The 20,051-nt window shown below is 40.6% G+C and overlaps 1 protein-coding gene across 1 annotated transcript; it reads left to right on the forward strand.

The window, feature by feature from the left end:
- Positions 1-313: 313 nt before the first annotated feature.
- Positions 314-19,824, forward strand: cavin1a (caveolae associated protein 1a). The gene is made up of 2 exons (XM_083930905.1): positions 314-1,124; positions 16,759-19,824. The coding sequence occupies exons 1-2, from the start codon at positions 624-626 to the stop codon at positions 17,521-17,523; spliced, it is 1,266 nt and encodes a 421-aa protein (XP_083787031.1). The 5' UTR covers positions 314-623; the 3' UTR covers positions 17,524-19,824.
- Positions 19,825-20,051: the final 227 nt, after the last annotated feature.

Below are 20,051 nucleotides of genomic sequence, written 5' to 3' on the forward strand. Positions count from 1 at the left end.
AACTGTTTTACTTGTCATCGTCCCTAAACAAGACACTGACACATGGACGATTGATTTCAAACACCCACACATATATTATACGGAACAATCAACACATCAACAATAGACTCTTTTGAAATGACTTACAGAGTAAGCATTTCAGACAGTGTGAACTTGGTCTGTCACATTTCAGTGGTCTGGACTGATTGACTTGAGGTGGAGTCTGGTGGAGATATGCTGCCCCGGGGCTTGGGGACAGATTGGGTGGAGCCCCAGCAGCTGGGGGAGCCGGGGGCGGGTGGAAGAAGGGAAAACTTTGACTGGGTGGTTTCACATGGAGCAGAGGCATTTGAGTCAGGGCACACATGCCTCAGCTGTGAGAGGCCCTTCTCCCCTTGGCTGGCTGGCATCCCAGAGCAGAAGCAGAGACAGAGACGGCTGAGAGAGTGAGACTGGTGAAGAGAACGTATAAGTGTAAAGTAGACTAGGAAGAGGCAAAGAAGTGGCTAAGAAAGTTGTTTTTAAAGAGAAGAGAAAGGATTCGGGACTGAGTTCTGTTAAGCGTGGCTCCTGCAGGTTGTTTTTCAGTAGTGTATTTTTAACTGTAGCGAGTGTGCAGTGAGTTTGGCTTGGAGTTGACAGCCATGGCGGATACAGGTGTCAAGAAGGAGCACGGAGGCTTAGCAGAAGTGCCTTATGATGATGACGAGGTAGCTCTGGTGAGTGCTGCCACAGAGCCTGCAGTCGATGATGATGACCCAGCTGAGGATGTGGACCTGGTGCTTGCCACTGGCCCTGGAGGCAAGAGTGAAGCGCAGATGAACGGGGTCATGGTCCTGTCTCTGCTAGACAAGATTATCGGGGTGGTAGACCAGATCCAGCAGACCCAGAACGGGCTCGAGGCTAGGCAGGAGTCCATGGAGAAGTCAGTGTCAACCATCCAAGGGGAGCTGGCTAAGTTGTCCAAGAACCACGTCGGCACGACCAACACTGTCAATAAAATGTTGGACAAGGTACGCAAGGTCAGCGTCAACGTCAAGACGGTGCGGTACAACCTGGAGAAGCAGGCGGGTCAGATCAAGAAGCTGGAGAGCAACGAGAATGAGCTGCTCAAGAGACGTAACTTCAAAGTCCTCATCTACCAGGTGAATACTGAGGTTGCAGTGTGTGTGAGCATGTTCTTTTACTACTTCTATCACAGGGTGGACGAAGTAGCGAACAACATTAATCTGGTAATGCTTTACATGTGGCTGCTAGAGTTATAGTAAATGTTAAAGGGGTTTGTTGCATTCCCCCTACTGCAGATGAAAGTTGGGAGGGGAGTGTGACATGCACCTGAAAAAGCTATCAAACCATCAGAGCAAACTTTTGACATCATCTCACCAGAGAGAGTTAGAGTCACACTGTGGCTTGACTTGACCTTGTTAGTGGAAATGTTCTGTAGTTTCACAGGATGAAGAGAAAAGCTTTGGCTCTGTGGTCTCCGTGACATAAATGTCTGAATCACTTTTTCCTAAAACTAAAATGGACTGCAATGTTTACGAAGAATCAGACACTTAGAAGCTGTTGTATGGTTTGTATTCACACTCAGTGAGCCTCAGTGAGACTCTCACCTATGAAGGGAATACTAGCTTCTACTAGTAGCTTCCATGGAAAAAACGAAGGAAGATAGTGACCTCTCCCATTCCACTGGACTTCGTGATTACCCACTGAAACTATATAAAGACTAGTGGGTGTAAATGAAAAGGTCTATAAACACTGGCATGAAGGGCTATTTGAGACAGAACCAACGCCCCACCTCTGAGAGCTCAGAGGGCAGATAGTTGGCAGGGTGCTGCTATGTAAGATGAAGATGTAGTTTTTATATTAAGATTTCTCGGCAGTGGGACAAATTGCACTTTAATACCTCAGAACACAAGTGGAAGTGGGAGAAATTTAGTTTAGGGAGCATGGTCCAAGTCTATCTGCGGTTGTGCAGGTGAGCAACTCAGGAAAATGTCAGTGGTAGTTACATTATGCACAGCACGATCTCTGCAATTTGCTAGTTGGAAAAGGTAGAAGATTTTCTCAAGGAAAAAAAACATTAGCATCAGTGAATCTCAGATTTGCGAGCTTCTCGTAGTAGAGCTTACTTCAGGATCCGAATTGGCAGGCAATAATTTTCACCTCCCCCTCCTGGGATGTCTACTATGGGAGCAGGTTACACCACTGGCATGTAGCAGAAATCCAATCATAGACGCTAGTCTTTCATAAATTATTCTGCAAAGCAGGTGTCTCCTGCTGTTGATGACACCTATTTGTGACAATACACTGCAAGTTCTACTGCAAGCCCCTTAATCTGAATATCCGTGTGTAACTGTCAGTGTAGGACACTGTGCAAAAAAGGGACAAACAATGTGGAAGATGTGGAACTTGCTCTATTTAAGAAAGCTTCTGATTTTTCTGTTTTTATTCAGACTCTAGGTTTTAATTGTGTTTCAGCAGACACAAATAATTCATGAAGTCATTTCCTGTTGGTGTTATCTCAAGTGTAACGCTCTTATCACTGTCTAAACAGGTCACCCTCATATTTCAAAGCGGTTGCAGGAGCTGTAGCTTCCCTGTTGCAGTAGCTGTTTTGGGCTCCCACGATCTAGGCTATTTATTGCCAGAGGATGGCTGCACCGTGTCCAGTTTAATCAACCGTTCATGAGCTGGTCAGATATTGGCAGCATTGCAAATCAACACTGGCTCTCAGACAAGTTTCACCACTTTCTGCCGTCTGTTTGTGTGTTAATGTGTTAGAGCGGGATAAGTTTAGAATTAGGTTAAGGATGAGATCAGGGTTAGGGTTGGAGGTTAATGTTAAGGTTACAGTTAACGGCCGTGATAGTAAAGCAAGCTACTGTAGTGTCCTCACAAGTATAAGAGTGCCAATGTGTTTGTGCGTGTGTGTGTGTGCGTGTGTGTGTGTGTGTGTGTGTGTGTGTGTGTGTGTGTGTGTGTGTGTGTGTGTGTGTGTGTGTGTGTGTGTGTGTGTGTGTGTGTGTGTGTGTGTGTGTGGCCATTCCTTGCCGATATTACCTTTCACTCACACTGTCAATGTCAAGTAAGGCTAGAATGTGAGGAAGACGAGTGAAACTTTTGCACAGTATTACCCTTCCTGTTATGCTCTGCTTTTTAACTGTGGTTGCTGTATTTTCTCTCCCGCCACCCCGTCTCTGCACTCTGAGAATAGCCACGTACTTAAAGATTCTTAGCCTGCAAAGACTTTGACGGTGATGCTTTATAATTAAACCTGCAATGATGGTGGCACGCAGGATCCCCTGGCAACAGCAGGGTGTGGTGAGGAAGACATACAGTATACCAATCGTGCATTGCATATCACTGGTGAAAAAAAGTATTCAGATCTTTTAGTGATACCAAAGTAGAAATATAACAGTGTTAAAATACTATTGTATAAGTATGGCCATCCAAATTTAAGGGTCCCATACTGCATAAAGTGGGTTTTCATATCTTTTTTTAATTACAAAACAGGTTGAGGTGCATAAAATTACTGTGAAAGTATCAAACGCTCAATCCACAGAGAAATGCACACAGCCCGTATTCAGAAACTGTGCCTTTAAACGAGCTGTCAGGACTTCTGTACTGTTATATATATATATATATATATTTATATGTATGTATATACAGTATATATACTGTAGGAAGAAAGTGTCGCTTCAGTGCAATATAATGACAGGTAGGTGAATACAGGTATATTCAGACAGATGTCAGCCACCAGACGGGCGACCAAGATGTTTTGGCTTTACTTTCAGGGAACTTTTAAGCTGTCCATATTTATATACAGTCTATGATTCCGAAAGAGTATGAGGAAAATGCAGGTGTTTTTGTTTGTTTTTTTTACAATAAAGTTGAACTCCGTAAGATTTTCATCTATTTAATTGTCTTTTAAGTTACTATCTATAAAAGAGTGAGTTAAAACAATGGTGATTGATCATATGACCCAGTAATGAAAGGGCGTTTCTGTGTATTATTCTTATTGTTATGCTGCGTTTACTTGCAATCGGAAATCGGTAGCTTCCAACTTGAGACAGGCTTGTAGTAAGGGCAGAAGTGTAATTGGAACATCTGTGTGTGTGTGTGTGTGTGTGTGTGTGTGTGTGTGTGTGTGTGTGTGTGTGTGTGTGTGTGTGTGTGTGTGTGTGTGTGCGTGTGTGTGTGCGTGTGTGTGTGCGTGTGTGTGTGTGTGTGTGTGTGTGTGTGTGTGTGTGTGTGTGTGTGTGTGTGAACTTAAGAGGGTAACATATAGATGACAGACTGGAAGTAGAGAGGTGAATGTGTCTCAACAAAGTTTACAAAAAAGCAAAAACTTAAAAAATTGTCAACACACGTATTGACCATGAACGTGAACAGTTGGAGGGCTCTGAAAGTACAGGCTCGCCTGCAGTTACGTCTTACTGCCAAAGAGGCCGCTAGAAACAAGATATCTCAAATCTTATGGAGTATAACTGTAAACATGTAAAAATTATGAACCTAAAAAATAGCATCACATGTCCCCTTTAAAGTGCACAAAGTAAAAGTACTCATGCGGAATAGCCCATTACAGAACCATATATATTATATTATATTATTGAATTATAGTTATTGATGCATCAATAAGCATAATGACTGTTGCAGATGGAAAAGGTGGATCTAATTTGAACTACGTTATAAACTACGTATCTCAATCTATACTAGTTCTCAATCTGTAAGGTAACTAAAGCTGTCAAATTAATAAAGTGGAGTGAAAGGTACATTTGCCTACACAGTGTGATGGAGTAGAAGTATAAAGTAGAACAAAATGAAAATGCTCAAGTAAAAAGGTTTGTGAATAAATGTAGCCAGATCTCTGTCATTTCAGTGAAGCTAGAACAATGGTGTTACTGTGGTCGGCAGAGAAAATCGCAGTTGTGATTCCTCATTTTAGTGACTTAAATATTGTGAGGACAGAATTTGAAATGTATGTTAGGGACAACTGTTGCAAATTAGCCAGCATCTTTCTAGAGTTTTAAAATAACAAACCCATTACTGTAAGTGACCTTGCAGCAGCTGAGGGTCTTCCTGCTGCACAAGGCAAAACCAGACTGTCATCAGAGCTCTGTGGTTCGCAAATTGGTCCGTGATCCAATGGGAGCCTGCCTCCATGCTGTCCCTGCGTTTCTCTGCTCTGACTATATTAACTCTAATATGGCTGTCCCTTGTAGACCAATTTTCTTTTCCATTTCTAAATGAGTCCAAGTTTATTGCATTATTTCCCATTAGTCTCACGTCGCCAGGCATTTCACTATATTAGTTCAGCTTTGCAAGTCTAATAATCATTCTCTAATAGTTCTCTAATAGCTCTAGACTAGCAATAACTGTCAGCAAATACATATAAACCCAAGCTGTTAGATAACATTGTGGCTTTCTTACTCAAGCCTCATGATGTTCGTAATATCATGATTAGAAATGTTGTAAATGTTCCTCTAGAGGCCTTTCTGTTTCTGTAGAAACTCTGTATTTCAGAAATAAGAAAGTTGTGCAAGTCTAAAAGATGTTAGCCTCTGCTAACATTTAAAAATACTTACTGCTATACTTTTGAATAGCAGAAACCAGACAGCTGCCATAATGTCGGTGCCCTGCCCAAATAGCTGAGCGTCTTGCTCATCCTCAGACAGAACAGGCTCATCTCCGCCCTGCAATTGTCTTGAGCTCCACCTATCCTCAACCCTTTGCATGTCCCAGTCGGAGACTTGTATGGAAGAGGGTGTTCTGCTATGTGACTGTAGTCCCAGCACACTCTTTACAAATGTTACAATAGAGCAATCGGGCACCGTCAACACTCTCCTGGGGTCCATTTCTAGGCAGATGAAGCAGACTGCATGCATATTCTTTTCATTTGCTTTAGTGCTCATCTGAGGTTATACTGCATTACAGACTCCAGTTTGAGTATGGAATTTGTGTAGCGAAGTAGAAACTTCATTGTTATTTTTGCATTTTAACCAACAGTATTGTATTTATCATGACATGTAAAATAGTAGTACTCGACTGATTTAGCGTTGCAGACCTCCAACATTTTTAGTTTTTTGCAGCACAACCAGATACATCATCTTTTTTATTACACACGATTTTCTTCCTTGTCAAAACCTAGCATCTACATTTCCCACAATGCAACTTGACCACATACAGTTTGGTCAGATATTACTCTACACCCCCAGATTTTTGTCACATTTGCAAATCAGTCTTCAGCCCATCAGCGCAAGTGAAACTGTACTTTCAAGAATCTGTAAACGGACATTGGTGTGTAAAATTGGTGGCGTTCCCCTTCACATGTCATTGTCTGTGGAATTACATGCTTTGTAATCTTTTATGCAGTCTATGTTTGTAAGCAGCAGCTACACAACATGGTTTCCATGTGATGTTTGTTTGATAAGGGAAAATGTGATACTTTAAACTGTGACTCTGTGTGTTTCATAATGCAAGTTATCTATTTAGCCATGAGGATTAATCCAGTTTATGTAATGTGATAGTGTACAGTATGTCCATCAGAGTGTGAGACAGTACTGATGTGCGTGTGGAATCGGGGTGTGTTTGGCTGCAGCTCAAAGACAGTGATAGCCATGTGCTCAACTCTATCATGGAGATGTTAGACTTCTCAGTTACAGTCTGCTTGTTCCAGGCCAACCTCACAGACCTTCCAGAGCTCAGATCACAGCCAACAAACCCCAGCACACTCTTCTTTAGAAGCCTTTAACCCTGCCCGGACTATGAAATATTGCCATTCCACTTGCTCCAGACACAGTGATCCAGCCAAGGCTGTTTTGGCCACTTCAGCTTTCTGAATCTTTGTTTTCAGGCATAAAGCAGATCTCATTACAGAGAGAGTAGCTAAGAAGCACTTAGCACCCCCCTGTAGGCAACTCAACCAAAAAGCACTCGATCAGCAGCCCTAAGTTAGTGTTGTGATTCATCCCGCTGGCATCTCTCTGCCTCTCATGCCAACATGCCCACTTGTTATCCTCCTTCCTTCTCAGTTTCTTTTCCCACTATCAATCTAGCCCCTTCTATTCCAACTCAGATGCCTAATCAAGAACCAAGGGCACAGCTCATTCAGTGTTTGCTTCAGCACTTGTACACTATGTAGTTCTCTTCCTGTCTCTCCTCTCTGTCCTTTCCCCCTGCAGCCCTCCTCTTCCGCAGGCTTGTGGAAAGATATCTGGCAAGCTCCACATTTCACTAATGCATGTCAGCGACCACGCCGGTTCAGTTTGGAGTTCCAGTGCTCAGTGGCGTGTGAGCCTCTGCATGCAAAAGGCTGTCCAATAGTTCATGGGGTTGCAAGACTAAAAAAAATCAGACATACTGTACATTATGTACTATTATGAAAGAGAAAACATCATAGTAGACTATTCATTTATACCCACAATCATTTCTGAGGACCAGGGGTCAGAAAGAACAATAATGAGGCACAGTTTAGCCTCAATGGGAGTTCAGTTCTGAAGACACCTTCTACATTTTGTTCGAGGAATAGTTTTTTTTGCTTTCTTGCAAAGAGTTAGATGTGTTGATTGACACCACTCTCGTGTATGTGTGCTAAATATGAGGCTACAGCCATCAGCCTGCTAGCTTATTAGCACAAAGACTGAGAACAGGGGGGAGTGTCTGCCCACTTGCGGCTCTAAAACTAATACCTTATGTAATGTGCGTTTAAACAGAACAACGTCAAAAGTGTAAAACTTACTTGTTGCTGGACTATTTCCCGGGTTTTTGCAGTCACTTTCCGGATTGTTTAGTCTTGCGTCCGCCAGGCTACCAGAGGAGACATGAAGTCACCGTGCCCAGTTAAGAAATAACACGACAAATTGTTGTTTTTAAGTGTAATTGTTTCTATGGATTAAACAAATAAGATATATAGTGTTAAGATTGTGGTAGCTTTGTATGTTCCGCACAGATGTGAGAAAGATCTTCTCATCTAACTTAGCAAAAAGAAATGTTACTTTCCAAAATGTCTAACTATTTCTTTAGAGTCAAGCTTTTATTTCCCCTGCTTATCTTTTCCTCTTATCTTATTTGTTTTAGCAGCGACCAACAAGATGTTTCTTTTGGCCAAAGCTAGATGTTGTAACCCTCTGGTCCTCTCTCTTTCTTTCTTTCTTTCTTTCTTTCTTTCTTTCTTTCTTTCTCTGACAAACACACATCTTGTACGCCACGGGGAACAAGAGAGTTCAACCTTAAGCACAAACAATCCTTTTTCAATGGTTTGTAATTCTTTCATACTTTCATTTGCTTGTTTTACAAACTTTGAAGCTTTAAAAACCTTCCTGTCTGATGTCCCTTGTGGAAGTGTGTTCTGAAAACAGGAGCACTGGCCAGCATCCTCTGCTATTGTTCACCTTGTTTTCTTTGCTTATCTAAAGACTACTTTTCCAGCTGAGATAGTCATATAAAGAATGTATAGATCTATGAAGTGGCCGACCATTTTGAACATTTACGACGGGTTGGTGAGGCATAATTGGACAGGTGTAATTTTATATTTACACACAGTTCATTTGATCTGTGCTCCGCTTTATGAGATCAAGTGTACAACACTCTGTGCTGTGCGTGTGTATAAGGGCTGGATTTGCTCATAGTGTTAGTGTAGTCTTTCCTGTGCTCCTATAGGATATACAGTTGGTACAGCAGAAAGACGATCCCTGCTATTTCAACATGTCTATATGTTGTCAAGTTATTCAGGGGCACACATTTATGAGTTTCTGTTGCACATCAGCTTATTCTGCTTGAAAAAAAAAATAGTACTCAATCAATCCCTGTGAGCATGTCTTAGTGTCTACAGGTGGGCCTATGTCTACATTTGAGCAGTATAAATCAGTCCAGATGTGTTTGTAAGCTGTTGCTCCGGTTCCGTAAGAGGAGACTGACCTGATCTCAGCTCCCCAACTGCCTTCCTGTCTCACTAAACATCCCCATCCCACAGCAGCAGACAGGATTCACCAGCTGGGAGACGAATCAGGTCACACCCGCCATTTGAACAGTTGTAGTTGTCATCTACATCTTGGCCGTCAACCAGAAATGTGTCCTCATACCGCATCACAACTCGGTGGAAGCTGCACCTCCATGCTGTTTATTCCAAGATTTGTAGGCACACCCTTCACCTACAAGGCCACAACCAAAATAAAGAGTTGGCCAAATTATCTGAGTTGGTATATTAAAGGAAACTGTATGTTGCTGTTGATTATAAATACACCAGCAGCAATGCAATGGAATGGTGCTGTGTCTTGTTTCATTGAGTGAGTCTGAATTTACGATCAGCAGCGCCAACTGATTGATTAATTGCATTTTATATGTGTTTGTGTGGGGTTATTTACAGATATATGTGCGTGTGTTTGACTATATGAAGCCGTAGTTGTTTACTTCACTTTTTACGCTACTACTATAATCCCATTTGCCTAATGTTGTTTTTCTATTTCCTACAATAAATACCAAAAGTGGTGCTGGATATCGCTTCACTTCATAAAATGAAACTACCTGCAAATCTAGTTACCACTAAGCATCCTTTTAAAGCATTTTTTTTAATTTTAGTAATAAAGTTGCTGTTAAAGCAGCATTCAGACATCCACTGTTAATAAGGAACTGTTATTGCTGTAACCTAAGAGGTTGCGTGTGAAAGCAAAGTCTGGTATGTTCGAACCTTTAAGTATGAAGTGCAACAGTCAGGTTACTCTGGTGGTATATGTCCCACTGCTGCTGTGGTGGCTCACCGTTCTTGTCACTGGTATTTGAGTTATAGGCCGTCACCGGGAGTGGCAAGGTTTTGGGTACCCTCGGGATTAGATTTTGCATGCACACGGATGTTCAAGATGATTAATCTATAAATAATAGAAATTGTGTTATCGTGTCAGAGGTAAACTATGAAGATTAAATCTTGGACTATATTCTCCTTTTCTTTAAATTCACTCATTTATATGGTATAGCACACATTTACTCATGCAGGGAAGTATTCATCATCAATATTGTTAGCATTTCAGTTAAATGCAATATTTTATTAAGTACAGTACAGTACAAGGTAAAGGTCCCATATTATATCAATGTTCATGTTAATGCTTGTATTTTGGAAGACTTTTACATGCTCTAATGTTCAATAAGCACATTATTTTTCTATAAATATTTTTCATTTAAAGTCAAATACCCCTATCGTCCTATGTTGGCTGGCTGCAGTAAATCCTCCATGTTAGCAGATGGGACCAACTTAAAAAATTAAACATAAAACAATTTTTTTGCAAAGAGGATTTCTGTCATTCTAGGTAGTTCTGATTAAGCTGATGTTTGTATGTTTAAGTGTACATTTTGTTTTAGTTGGTTTGATGAAATAAAAATGGGACGAAACATGAGTGAAAGCTTTGATTGACTAACGATTGGTGGGACTTGAATTATGCCTGACCATTACTGCGCAGACTCTAGATACAAAATTACAACATGGCCGCGCCCATTCCGGGATATGTTTGCTTCACTTTTGTACGTTGTCTCTTTAAGACACCCTCCCGAAAAAGCCCAGTCTGCTCCGATTGGTCAGCATTTCTGAGTTTTTGCATCTCTGCACCGTCATTGCAGCTGGGGAATGACTGTAATGGCATTGTAGTGGCACTTTCTAACTGTATACATAGCATCGTTGTGACATCACAGCTGTACAGAAGTCCTGGCGGCTCGTTTAAGACAGTTTTTCAATACGGGCTGAGTGCTTTTCTCTTTTTATAGTACTTTCACAGTATTTATATAGCACCTTGGCCTACTTTATTTAAAAAAAGACCAGGTCAGGGTTTTTTTTACCTTAAATACAGACATGATAGCTAATGTTAGATTAAAAGAAAGGTGCTCACCTCATCAACAAAGACAGAATAAAAAGCTTGCAGCAGTCAGATGTCCCGTCTATAATGTCCCAGTGGCATTATTCAGTATCATACAAACAGCTCAGTTCAGAACAAAGTTTAACCATGTGATTGACTGGCTGGCTGCCTTCCTTCTTGTGCCCCCAGGTATGATTTCCCAGGAGTTTTAGGTAAATAATCATTATATTGGCCTAATGTAATATAGTAGGTACAGCTTCCTATAGTTGGGCCCAGTGCTGTATTCATGTTGGCAGCTTATTCATGCCCTCACTTGATCCACACTTCACATTAGACTGTTAGGTCATAATATGTATAAAGAATAAATACAACACACTCTTTGTCTTAAGTATAAAATTGAAATGATAAAACAAATATTCAAGGCAATTTCAGGTTTGTGGCCAAACTAGCTCCACTCTTCAAAGCACATTAATGGAACATTTGCACTCAGAGTTGTTCAATAGTGGCTGACTAACCCTTTAGTGTCATTACGGAGAAAGGGATGGTTATATAATATATTCCAGCACTGAATCTGCCAATTCACACAGAGACGTAAATGGAAAAGTACATTTCCATGGTTGCATGGGACCAACCGTTTAATTCCAGTGGTCTCAGAGTCATGGATGTGGGACGGCTGAGCTGTGGAAAAGGGCTTCCCCCTACACAAGTCTCCGTGTGTGAAATCACAAATCACTGTGTCAGAAAAACCAAGGAACTCCCTTCCTGTGGTCTGCACTGTAACACGACATCGCCATGCTGGACATGAGGTATACAGAGCCCCTCTCTTGTCTTTAGACAGAGTGGGATTGGTTGTTAATATTTCCATTACCCACAAGACGCTTAAACATGTAACCATCCGTGTGGGTTGTTGTAAAAGAGAGAAGAGAGCTTCATGAAACAGAATTTGCATTGTGCACGCAATCATAAGAGTCACCCCAAAATGCCTGAGGCAGCAGGCTGCTGGCGCAGGCCTCTGTGAATATTTGGAGCCTTATTTAGGAGAGTGTGGGTGGGAGGCATCAATATTAATGACCACACTACATTAGCGTCCTTATTTTAGCCCTCTTTAGGGATCAAAGCATTGCGATTCAAGCCTCTGCAGGGCTTTTACACTCGAACCTCCACCTCTGTTTCATGTCAATCTCTCGTTTGGCCTTCTACCCATCCTGCAGGGACACGGGTCAGTGAGATCACTCATTGTGAAAGTTAAGTGCACAGCTGCAAGGACTGGACAGGATCAGACAGCTGCTCCTGTGACTCATTGGAGAAGCCTTTCATCGCACTGTCTCGAAGGAATGGCTTGTGTCCACGTGTGTGTTTCTAAGCGAGCGAGTTGCAAAATGTCTGCATGCATGTAGGTGGATCAGGATCGCAAAGGTTAATGGGCATGGATTTGTTATCTAAATAAAGGCAACCTTGACACTCTTCTTAAACGCACAGAAATACTTGGAAAATATATACATCTTAAAAAAGGAATAATTTATCAATCTATATATATATATATTTATAAGAAATATATATATATATATATATATTTATAAGAAATATATTTAAAAATATATTCCTTGTGTGGATACCCATGTAGAATATTTGGCAATATATCATTGATAGCTATTGTAATAAATATGGTATTTATTTTCAGGTATATTTGTTGAATAAAATAAATGAAAAATGAATATATAACATGTTTTTTAAGGTTTTTTTTTTATACGATTGCACGTAACGTAACATAACTGAACCCAGCACAACGGCCTTTCAATTCATAACTTCAATAACATGATCATTTTAAAAAAAATGTTTTTCTTTATTTTAACAGACAATCTGGCATGTAATAATCCTTCACATATATGCAGCCATGTACTGCAATTACTGTAGTGCTACTAATTGCTGAGATCATAGGTGACAACATGTTGAAACAGCAGTAATATTAGACATGGTGGATTGGGTCTTGTAACAGATAGATGTAGCAGATAGAGAGGCAGAGAGGGGGCTGTAGGAAAGTAGACACCAGCAGCTTTAGTAAGAGCTGCTGTGGTCTCTGTATAGTGTTGATTGAGAACACTGTTTGCTCCGTCGTCCATGGTAACAGTCCCTGGTTAAATTATCCCCCTGAGCCCCTGTATGAGTCAGACAGAGAACACTTTGCTGATGGTAAGACAATGTAAAAACCTATGCTGTTGTTACATGAACGCCGTCAATTCAAGGAGGAATAGATCATTTTCACCACAGGTTGAGAAGATTCTGGTCAAATCTTTCATTTTACCCAATTCATCAAAGCAGAAGGCACTGCTGCTCAACCGCAGATCTTCTTCGCCCGTTTCCACTTTTCTATCTCACCTGTTTTGCCAAAATAGGTTCTTAGCTGTTTACCAAAGTTTTTACTGCATATCCTGGGTTGTGCCTCCTTCTGACAGACGGCTCAAACAGTTGTTGGCTTGTCTGAGCAAATCACACACACACACACACACACACACACACACACACACACACACACACTCAGAGAGAGAGTTCCCACTCTTTCTAGCCTACTTTTCCATGAGGTATGATTCTCTTAGAGGGAATAAACATTAGCAACAGACCTCCTTCTCATTCAGGAGAGCACACATACACTCAGTCACCTGTCAGTAAACACAAACACATAATGTACGTACACACATAGCGTCGCCTTTTCCATTGCTGGTTAGTGGGAGGAGAGTGAAAGGTAACGCAGGGACACTAATGGATCTTCTTCCTCAAGCTCCCAGTATCTTGCCTTGCAATCAGACGGGGAAACCCAAACAGGGTTTGTTGATGTCATCACCATTTCCACAGATGCAGTGGGCTGAGTCATGTTTTAAGAATGTAAATAACAAAATGTTCCAACCTGCAATGTCAATGTTTTTTTTTCATTTCCCACAAGTCTAATAAAAGACTGAAACATTTTAAGAAATGTGACTAAAATATAACTCTAGTCTAGACTAATAAATCGGCCGATACTAGCTTATTGCAGATCTATCTGTGTGTATGCTGGCCGATAAGTAACAAGAAATATCCATGGATCACAGGGTTGATTAAACTTATTAAACTTAGACAAGTTTATGATTAAAACAATAATTTTAATTTTAACTGTATGAAAATCCTTCACCATACTGTATGTAGTTTGTAGTTTCCTGTCAATTTCCAGATTCAAGGAGTTTCCAGATGAAATATTAGTAATGAGGCCAGTGATGATTTAGATTAAGTGGTGCATAGCTTTAGTGAGGTATGAAGCTGATGTGCTCCTGGATCATGTTGCAGTTTCACTGTTCTGCATGACCTCAGCTGTTCCCAGGATGCCATAGTCTGCTGTTTTTCCATTGGTTGCATAAGCTTCCTGTTCAGGTGTCAGAGCTTCTTATGAAAAGACTTCACAGTTTGGCTTCATGGAAAAATATAATGAGTGTCTGCATTTGTGTGTGTGTGAGGGAGGGTCAGTATAAATACTCATGCATCATATTACATCATACTGACAGAACTTATGGAAGAATATTGTGGTGAGGTTATGTGCTCATGCATTCAAACGTATCTCTCATTAATGTTATTATTGTAGCTCGGCCTCACTTTTCTTTGTGCAAAACAGGTGCGGAATATTTGTGAGTTTAATTGTAATGCACTTCTGTTGCTATATTGTTGTAGATATGTCAGCTATTTTTCCAGCTATACTTCACCACCCACCAGAGACACATGAGCAGGTGGTTGCCATGGTGACAGAGTGCTGTGTTTATCTGTTTGTCGTGCGGGAGAGGAGGGTGTTGTGTGGTGTTGGGGGGGCGGTAGGACTCATCTCTGCAATGGCCGGCAACCAGAGAACGATAGATGGAATCCAGAGAGAGGCAAAGGCCAGCCCAAAATAAACCCATACAGAGCAGGTCGGCCAAGCCCACGCCATACACGGCACCAGATAAGCAGGCAATGTCCATTTTATGATAGGATCGTATGGCAATATTTGAACTGCTCAAGGAGATGTGGCGATCATATGATCTGACAGGTGTTTGTCTTTCAAAAGTTTGATATCTGCATTGAAATCCAATTTTACTATAACTATTGAGTTATTATCGGCATAAATTAACAAAAAACACCTTCTCAAGTATCCAGAATCCGTTTTTAAACCCTTATTCTGCTTGAAAACACTGCTATTGACAGTGACAAACTAAGACTTGTCTCAGTATTCTTCTCCACACTCCCTAATATCCCTCATGCCACCCCCACGTGTTGCACTGTGCCGTCAGTCAGTCGTGCTGTATATCTGTTCCATGTGTTTCTTCAGGAGATTCAATTTGCCTGATGTGGCATCAGGCTGACAATTACAATACATGCGCTTGACCGCACCTCTCCGCTTGGTCAGTATTGGACAAAATTGACATATTTTATTTTTCTCAAATTCAGCACAAACACATAAAACACATTTGACTGCACTGTGGGCGCATTTTCAGACAATCTAATGGCAGAATATGATAAAATCACAGACATCATCATCAGCATCAATCATTATTTTTTATTATTTATATATATATATATTTAAGGTTATTTGCATAAAAGAACTGCTTACCCTAAAATATTTTACATTGAATCTAAATGCTATTTTAGTGCCATTTCTACCACGATAAGTAAACAATAAATTAAAAAAAAAAAAAAATATATATATATATATATATATACCTGTGTATATATATATATACACTATAAACAGAAAATTACCTGAACTTCCCCATGGCATTTTCATGCTATACAAAATGTTGCAGAGATAAAAATTGACCATCAGCAGCATGAACACAAATGATCAGTATCAGTTTTGGCCTTCATAAAACCCTCACTGGTCTACGTTCTTGGCACAGGCATCAGCAATGGGAAGGCCATGGTTATTTATATTTATATTAAAATATATATGTATTATTAGAGAAGCACTGAGGCGTAGCAGGGCGGGTCCCCTGGGTTAACATTGTTAGCATAGTACTGCTTCTTCCTATGCGGATATCTGCTACCACACTGACAGTGTTCTGCAACACATCATGGAAATATGGTTGCTATGGTACTGATTGATAGGCAGTAACTCTGTGTGCATTGTGGAATTGCAGACCTTTTTTCATTCCTAGTCTTTTCCTTTACCTTCCTTTACCAGCGTAAGTGTAATTGCAATTCGTTTCACAATTTTTACACTTTTTGGTAGTACTGTAGGTAGAGCGAACAGTATGGCTATATTTTGTGTTAATTTTGATAGATAATCCACATTTTTTTATATAACGTCGCCCTCTTTGTTTACTGTTATATATTGATTTGTAATTAGGCATTTAAGTCTCAACATTGAAAGTGTGTGGACGTATGTATTTACAGAGAAATTATAGCAAAATGGCAGGAAAGAACTGTGGCTAGATGTGACAGCATGTTGGTGTTAGTTTCAATATGACTAGAGAGTTGCAGATCCTTTCTTTAAAGCCCCATAGTCGTGTAATCATTTTAGGAATATAGCACACAGTTCACGTGACCACACCAGACTATGTTCTTATATTTCTAAGGCTCCAAGTGTAAAACAACTGGCACTTGGCACTCGATTGCCATCATAATTGACACCACTAGATGTAGCTCTACACCCACTACAGGCAGTGAAATGTGTGCACTGAATGTGTAGATGACACATGAATCTGTGAAGTATCATGCTTGTGTTTTCAATTTCATTTCTCACCCATTAACTTCACTTTATCAAGCTGACAATTTTCACATGACATATTAAATTAAATGCCATAATTTACATGAATCATACAATGCTATCAGTGTAGCTCTATGTTTGATAACATTCTGGTAAATGTCAAATTGAAAATGTGATTCAATCCATTGTAATTCCTGTGCAGTGGCTTAATAGTCTGTTTTTTTCTTGCTCCCCCAGGACCAAGTGAAGCCGCCAAAGGAATCCAAATCCAAGACAACAGAGACGGTAGTAGAAGGAAAAGCAGTGGAGGGCCTTGAGCAGATACCTGAGGGACGAGAGGGACTGCCAGACAATCTCAATTCAGACGAGGAGGTGGAGATTGAGGAGATTATCGAAGAGTCACGTACCAAGCGCCTCCAACGCAGCACCAAGCAGCAAGTGGACAACATAAAGAAAGCCTTCTCCAAAGAGAAAATGGAGAAGACCAAACTAAAGACAAAGGAAAACTTGGAGAAGACCAGGCAGAGAACCCGCGAGAACCTAGAGAAGACAAGACAGAGAACCCGTGACAAAATGGAGAAAACCAAACACAGCCTGGGGAAGAAGATGGACAAGCTTGGGACCCGCATGACCCCAAACCAGGAGCGTAGGGCAAAGATGAAGAGCTCCAAAGAGAAGGCGCAGAAGTCCCTCACTCCCGACCACGCGGTCTACGCTCGCTCCAAGACCTCTGTGTACCGTGTGCCTCCCTTTACCTTCCATGTTAAGAAGATCCGAGAGGGGCAAGAGGAGGTGCTGCAGAACACAGAGATGGTGGAGGTGATCGACGCCGAGGGCCAGCCAGGAGGGGAGGAGAACGGGTTGGGAGTGCACGTGGAAGTGGAGGAAGGGGAGCTGGTGAGGGTAGACAGCCCAGAGATGAATGCTCTGTTGGAGGTGACTGAGGACTCTCAGCTGGTCAGGGTGGAGGCAGACCACCTAAAGAAGGCCCAAAGCGAATAGAGCGTTGCAGAAGGATGAAGAGGGGAACAGAGTCTCATCATAAGGACACAATATTAGTCGTAGGGACTTTCTAGATGTAATCTAGTGACATCTCATTTCTCTTCTGTTCTCTTTTTATTGTACCCAACAGGGATGACTTTCTATCTGTCTGATATCTGCTCCTCTTTATCATACAAATAAGAAAAACAAAGCTTCTGAAACATGCTGCAGGCTGACAGATTATCCTAGACTTGTGTTTAGGGTGTTTGTTGTTGTTTGATAAATTGAGTGGCTATAAGAATAAAAAGGTATAAATAGTCTTTGCTATTGAGATGTAATGTATGATCAAATATTTGTCATGTATGATATGCACATTAGTAGGTATGGTAACAGGAAGCTGTTGGCAGGATTTATGCTTTAATCAATGGGTTTAGTGATGTAATGTGCAAGATTTAAACTCAAATAAATAAGTAGGAAAGGTGTAGGCCTACAGAAGAAATGAAAAAACAGGAGAGGAGATGAGAGGGGATGAACTTAGAAAATCATCTCCTCAACTTAAAAAGTTTACAAAAACATTGCCCCTGATATGTAAAAAGCATTGGGGGGTAGAGGTTAATTACCAGTTATTGTGCCAAAATATTACAATAGAATGTAAATTACAGCTGCAAATGACTCAAAATAGAAGTGTAATGATAAATGATATTGAGAACAATAAAAAGAGAACAATTCACAGATTTAAACACTCACATATAGCACCACAATAAACAGCTAAAGTTACTGTTTTACCTTTTCTAAGACAAGGCTGCAAGTCATATCCTGTATGTACATTTTTTGTTCTTTGATTAAAGAAACGTTAGTTACAAAGGATCATGAAGTTAAACTATATTATGTTGCAAAAATATCTCTGTTTGCTCTATTCTGGGTCACAAATTTCAGCTATATGTTATAATGAAATACTCAACGCTGATGTCAATGAAACATAGAATGTAGCCTTTTGTATCTTTACAATGCATGCATAAAAACTCATTTACTGTAATATCTGAATGTGTAGTTGTTGCATCTGGGCATACCACACACCAACTTCCACACAGCATCTGCACAGGGGCGAAGAGAAGAAAAATGACTGTGTCTCCATGGACACAGCTCATCAAAGTACATTTTCACATCCCTTAAGTTTTCTGAAGGTAATTGCAGACAGATGATGGTCTGAAGAGCAAGATGCCAGTTTAATGACTGACTATGTAAGATATGGAGATACAAATGTCACACTGAATGCAGTTGAAGTAAGATTGCACGCAGCCGTGTATTATGAATGGCATGGCACCTTAAAACATCATGATTTAGTCCACAAATGCTTTTTGCAGAGACCAGGTGCAATCTTGTTTACTTCCTCTGAATTATAAAAGCAATGTCCGTACTGATGAAAAAAGCTGTCTGAACATTATTGTAAGTTAGAGAAGATGACGGTGGAGGATTATTCTGATGTAAACTGGCAGTGCCAATGTTCAGTCATTGCCACTTTTGATCATGAAGGGCGAGCACACACGGCTCCAGACAAGGAGAAGGTGAATGTACAGCTTCCATTTTCATCCCCTGGAGACTGTGTGTGATCTTGATGTGGTGCAAGCACACAGAGGTCCACTGTGTAGCATGGAGAACCATTAAAATAATCAATGGGCTGGGGAATACAATTAAGGAAAGTGCTCCCTCAAACACTGAGCAGGGGCCAGAGAACAGAGAGGACAGAGGACAAATAGTGTGTCTGTGTGTGTGTGTGTGTGTGTGTGTGTGTGTGTGTGTGTGTGTGTGTGTGTGTATGTGTGTGTGTGTGTCTGTGAAGAGTATACTCACACTGATATCCTGGTGAAACACCAAGTGTATGTCAGCACCAAGTGCAAATTACAAAGAAGCAAAGGAATCAATAACAGGCCTGTGATATTTCGTAGGCATATAATTATTAAATTATTATTATCATCATGACGTTTGAGGGATTATTTTTGACAAAAACATTGTTTTGCACATAAAAATGAAAGCACAAGATAGTGGTCCTTCGTGTGTTTTGCCACCGTGTATAGGCTACTTTTGCCTTGTTTTGACATACTGGTTATTTAAAAAAACTAAACCAACCTGCTATAAGCATGAGGTAGGCCGTGCACAGCTTATATAGAGACATTGTCATTTTTAAACATGCTGCAACACAATTTGACACATAATTGCTCTTGGTGTTATTAATTCATACTCAAATAATGACGCTTGCCTTTTATTTTATGTTTAAGGCCTCTTTTGCCACTTCTATATTAATAAAAAGCTAACTGAATAATATACACTGCCTATTATTTTTTATTTTCTTGAATTTCATGAAAATTTCGTTTACACTGTTTGCGTGTCAGCTTGTGTGTTTGATTCTATGTGTTCACCTTATCTGTGAGAAGAGGCGTGTGTAGTTAACTGTGACCTGTGTGATTAAAATCGGGAGAGGTTAAATACTGAACAGCACTGGCGTTATTAAACTCTTGATGACGTCAACACTGCCAGTAATTCAGATGACT

The sequence above is a fragment of the Echiichthys vipera genome (assembly GCF_963691815.1).
Source record: "Echiichthys vipera genome assembly, chromosome: 17".
NCBI classification, from domain to species: Eukaryota; Metazoa; Chordata; class Actinopteri; order Perciformes; family Trachinidae; genus Echiichthys; species Echiichthys vipera.

Bases quoted from the DNA above. Each gene is read 5' to 3' on its own strand.
- cavin1a (XM_083930905.1), top strand. From the start codon at position 624: ATGGCGGATACAGGTGTCAAGAAGGAGCACGGAGGCTTAGCAGAAGTG. The intron at 1,125-16,758 runs GTGAATACTGAG...TTGCTCCCCCAG, and splicing joins TCAAAGTCCTCATCTACCAG to GACCAAGTGAAGCCGCCAAA.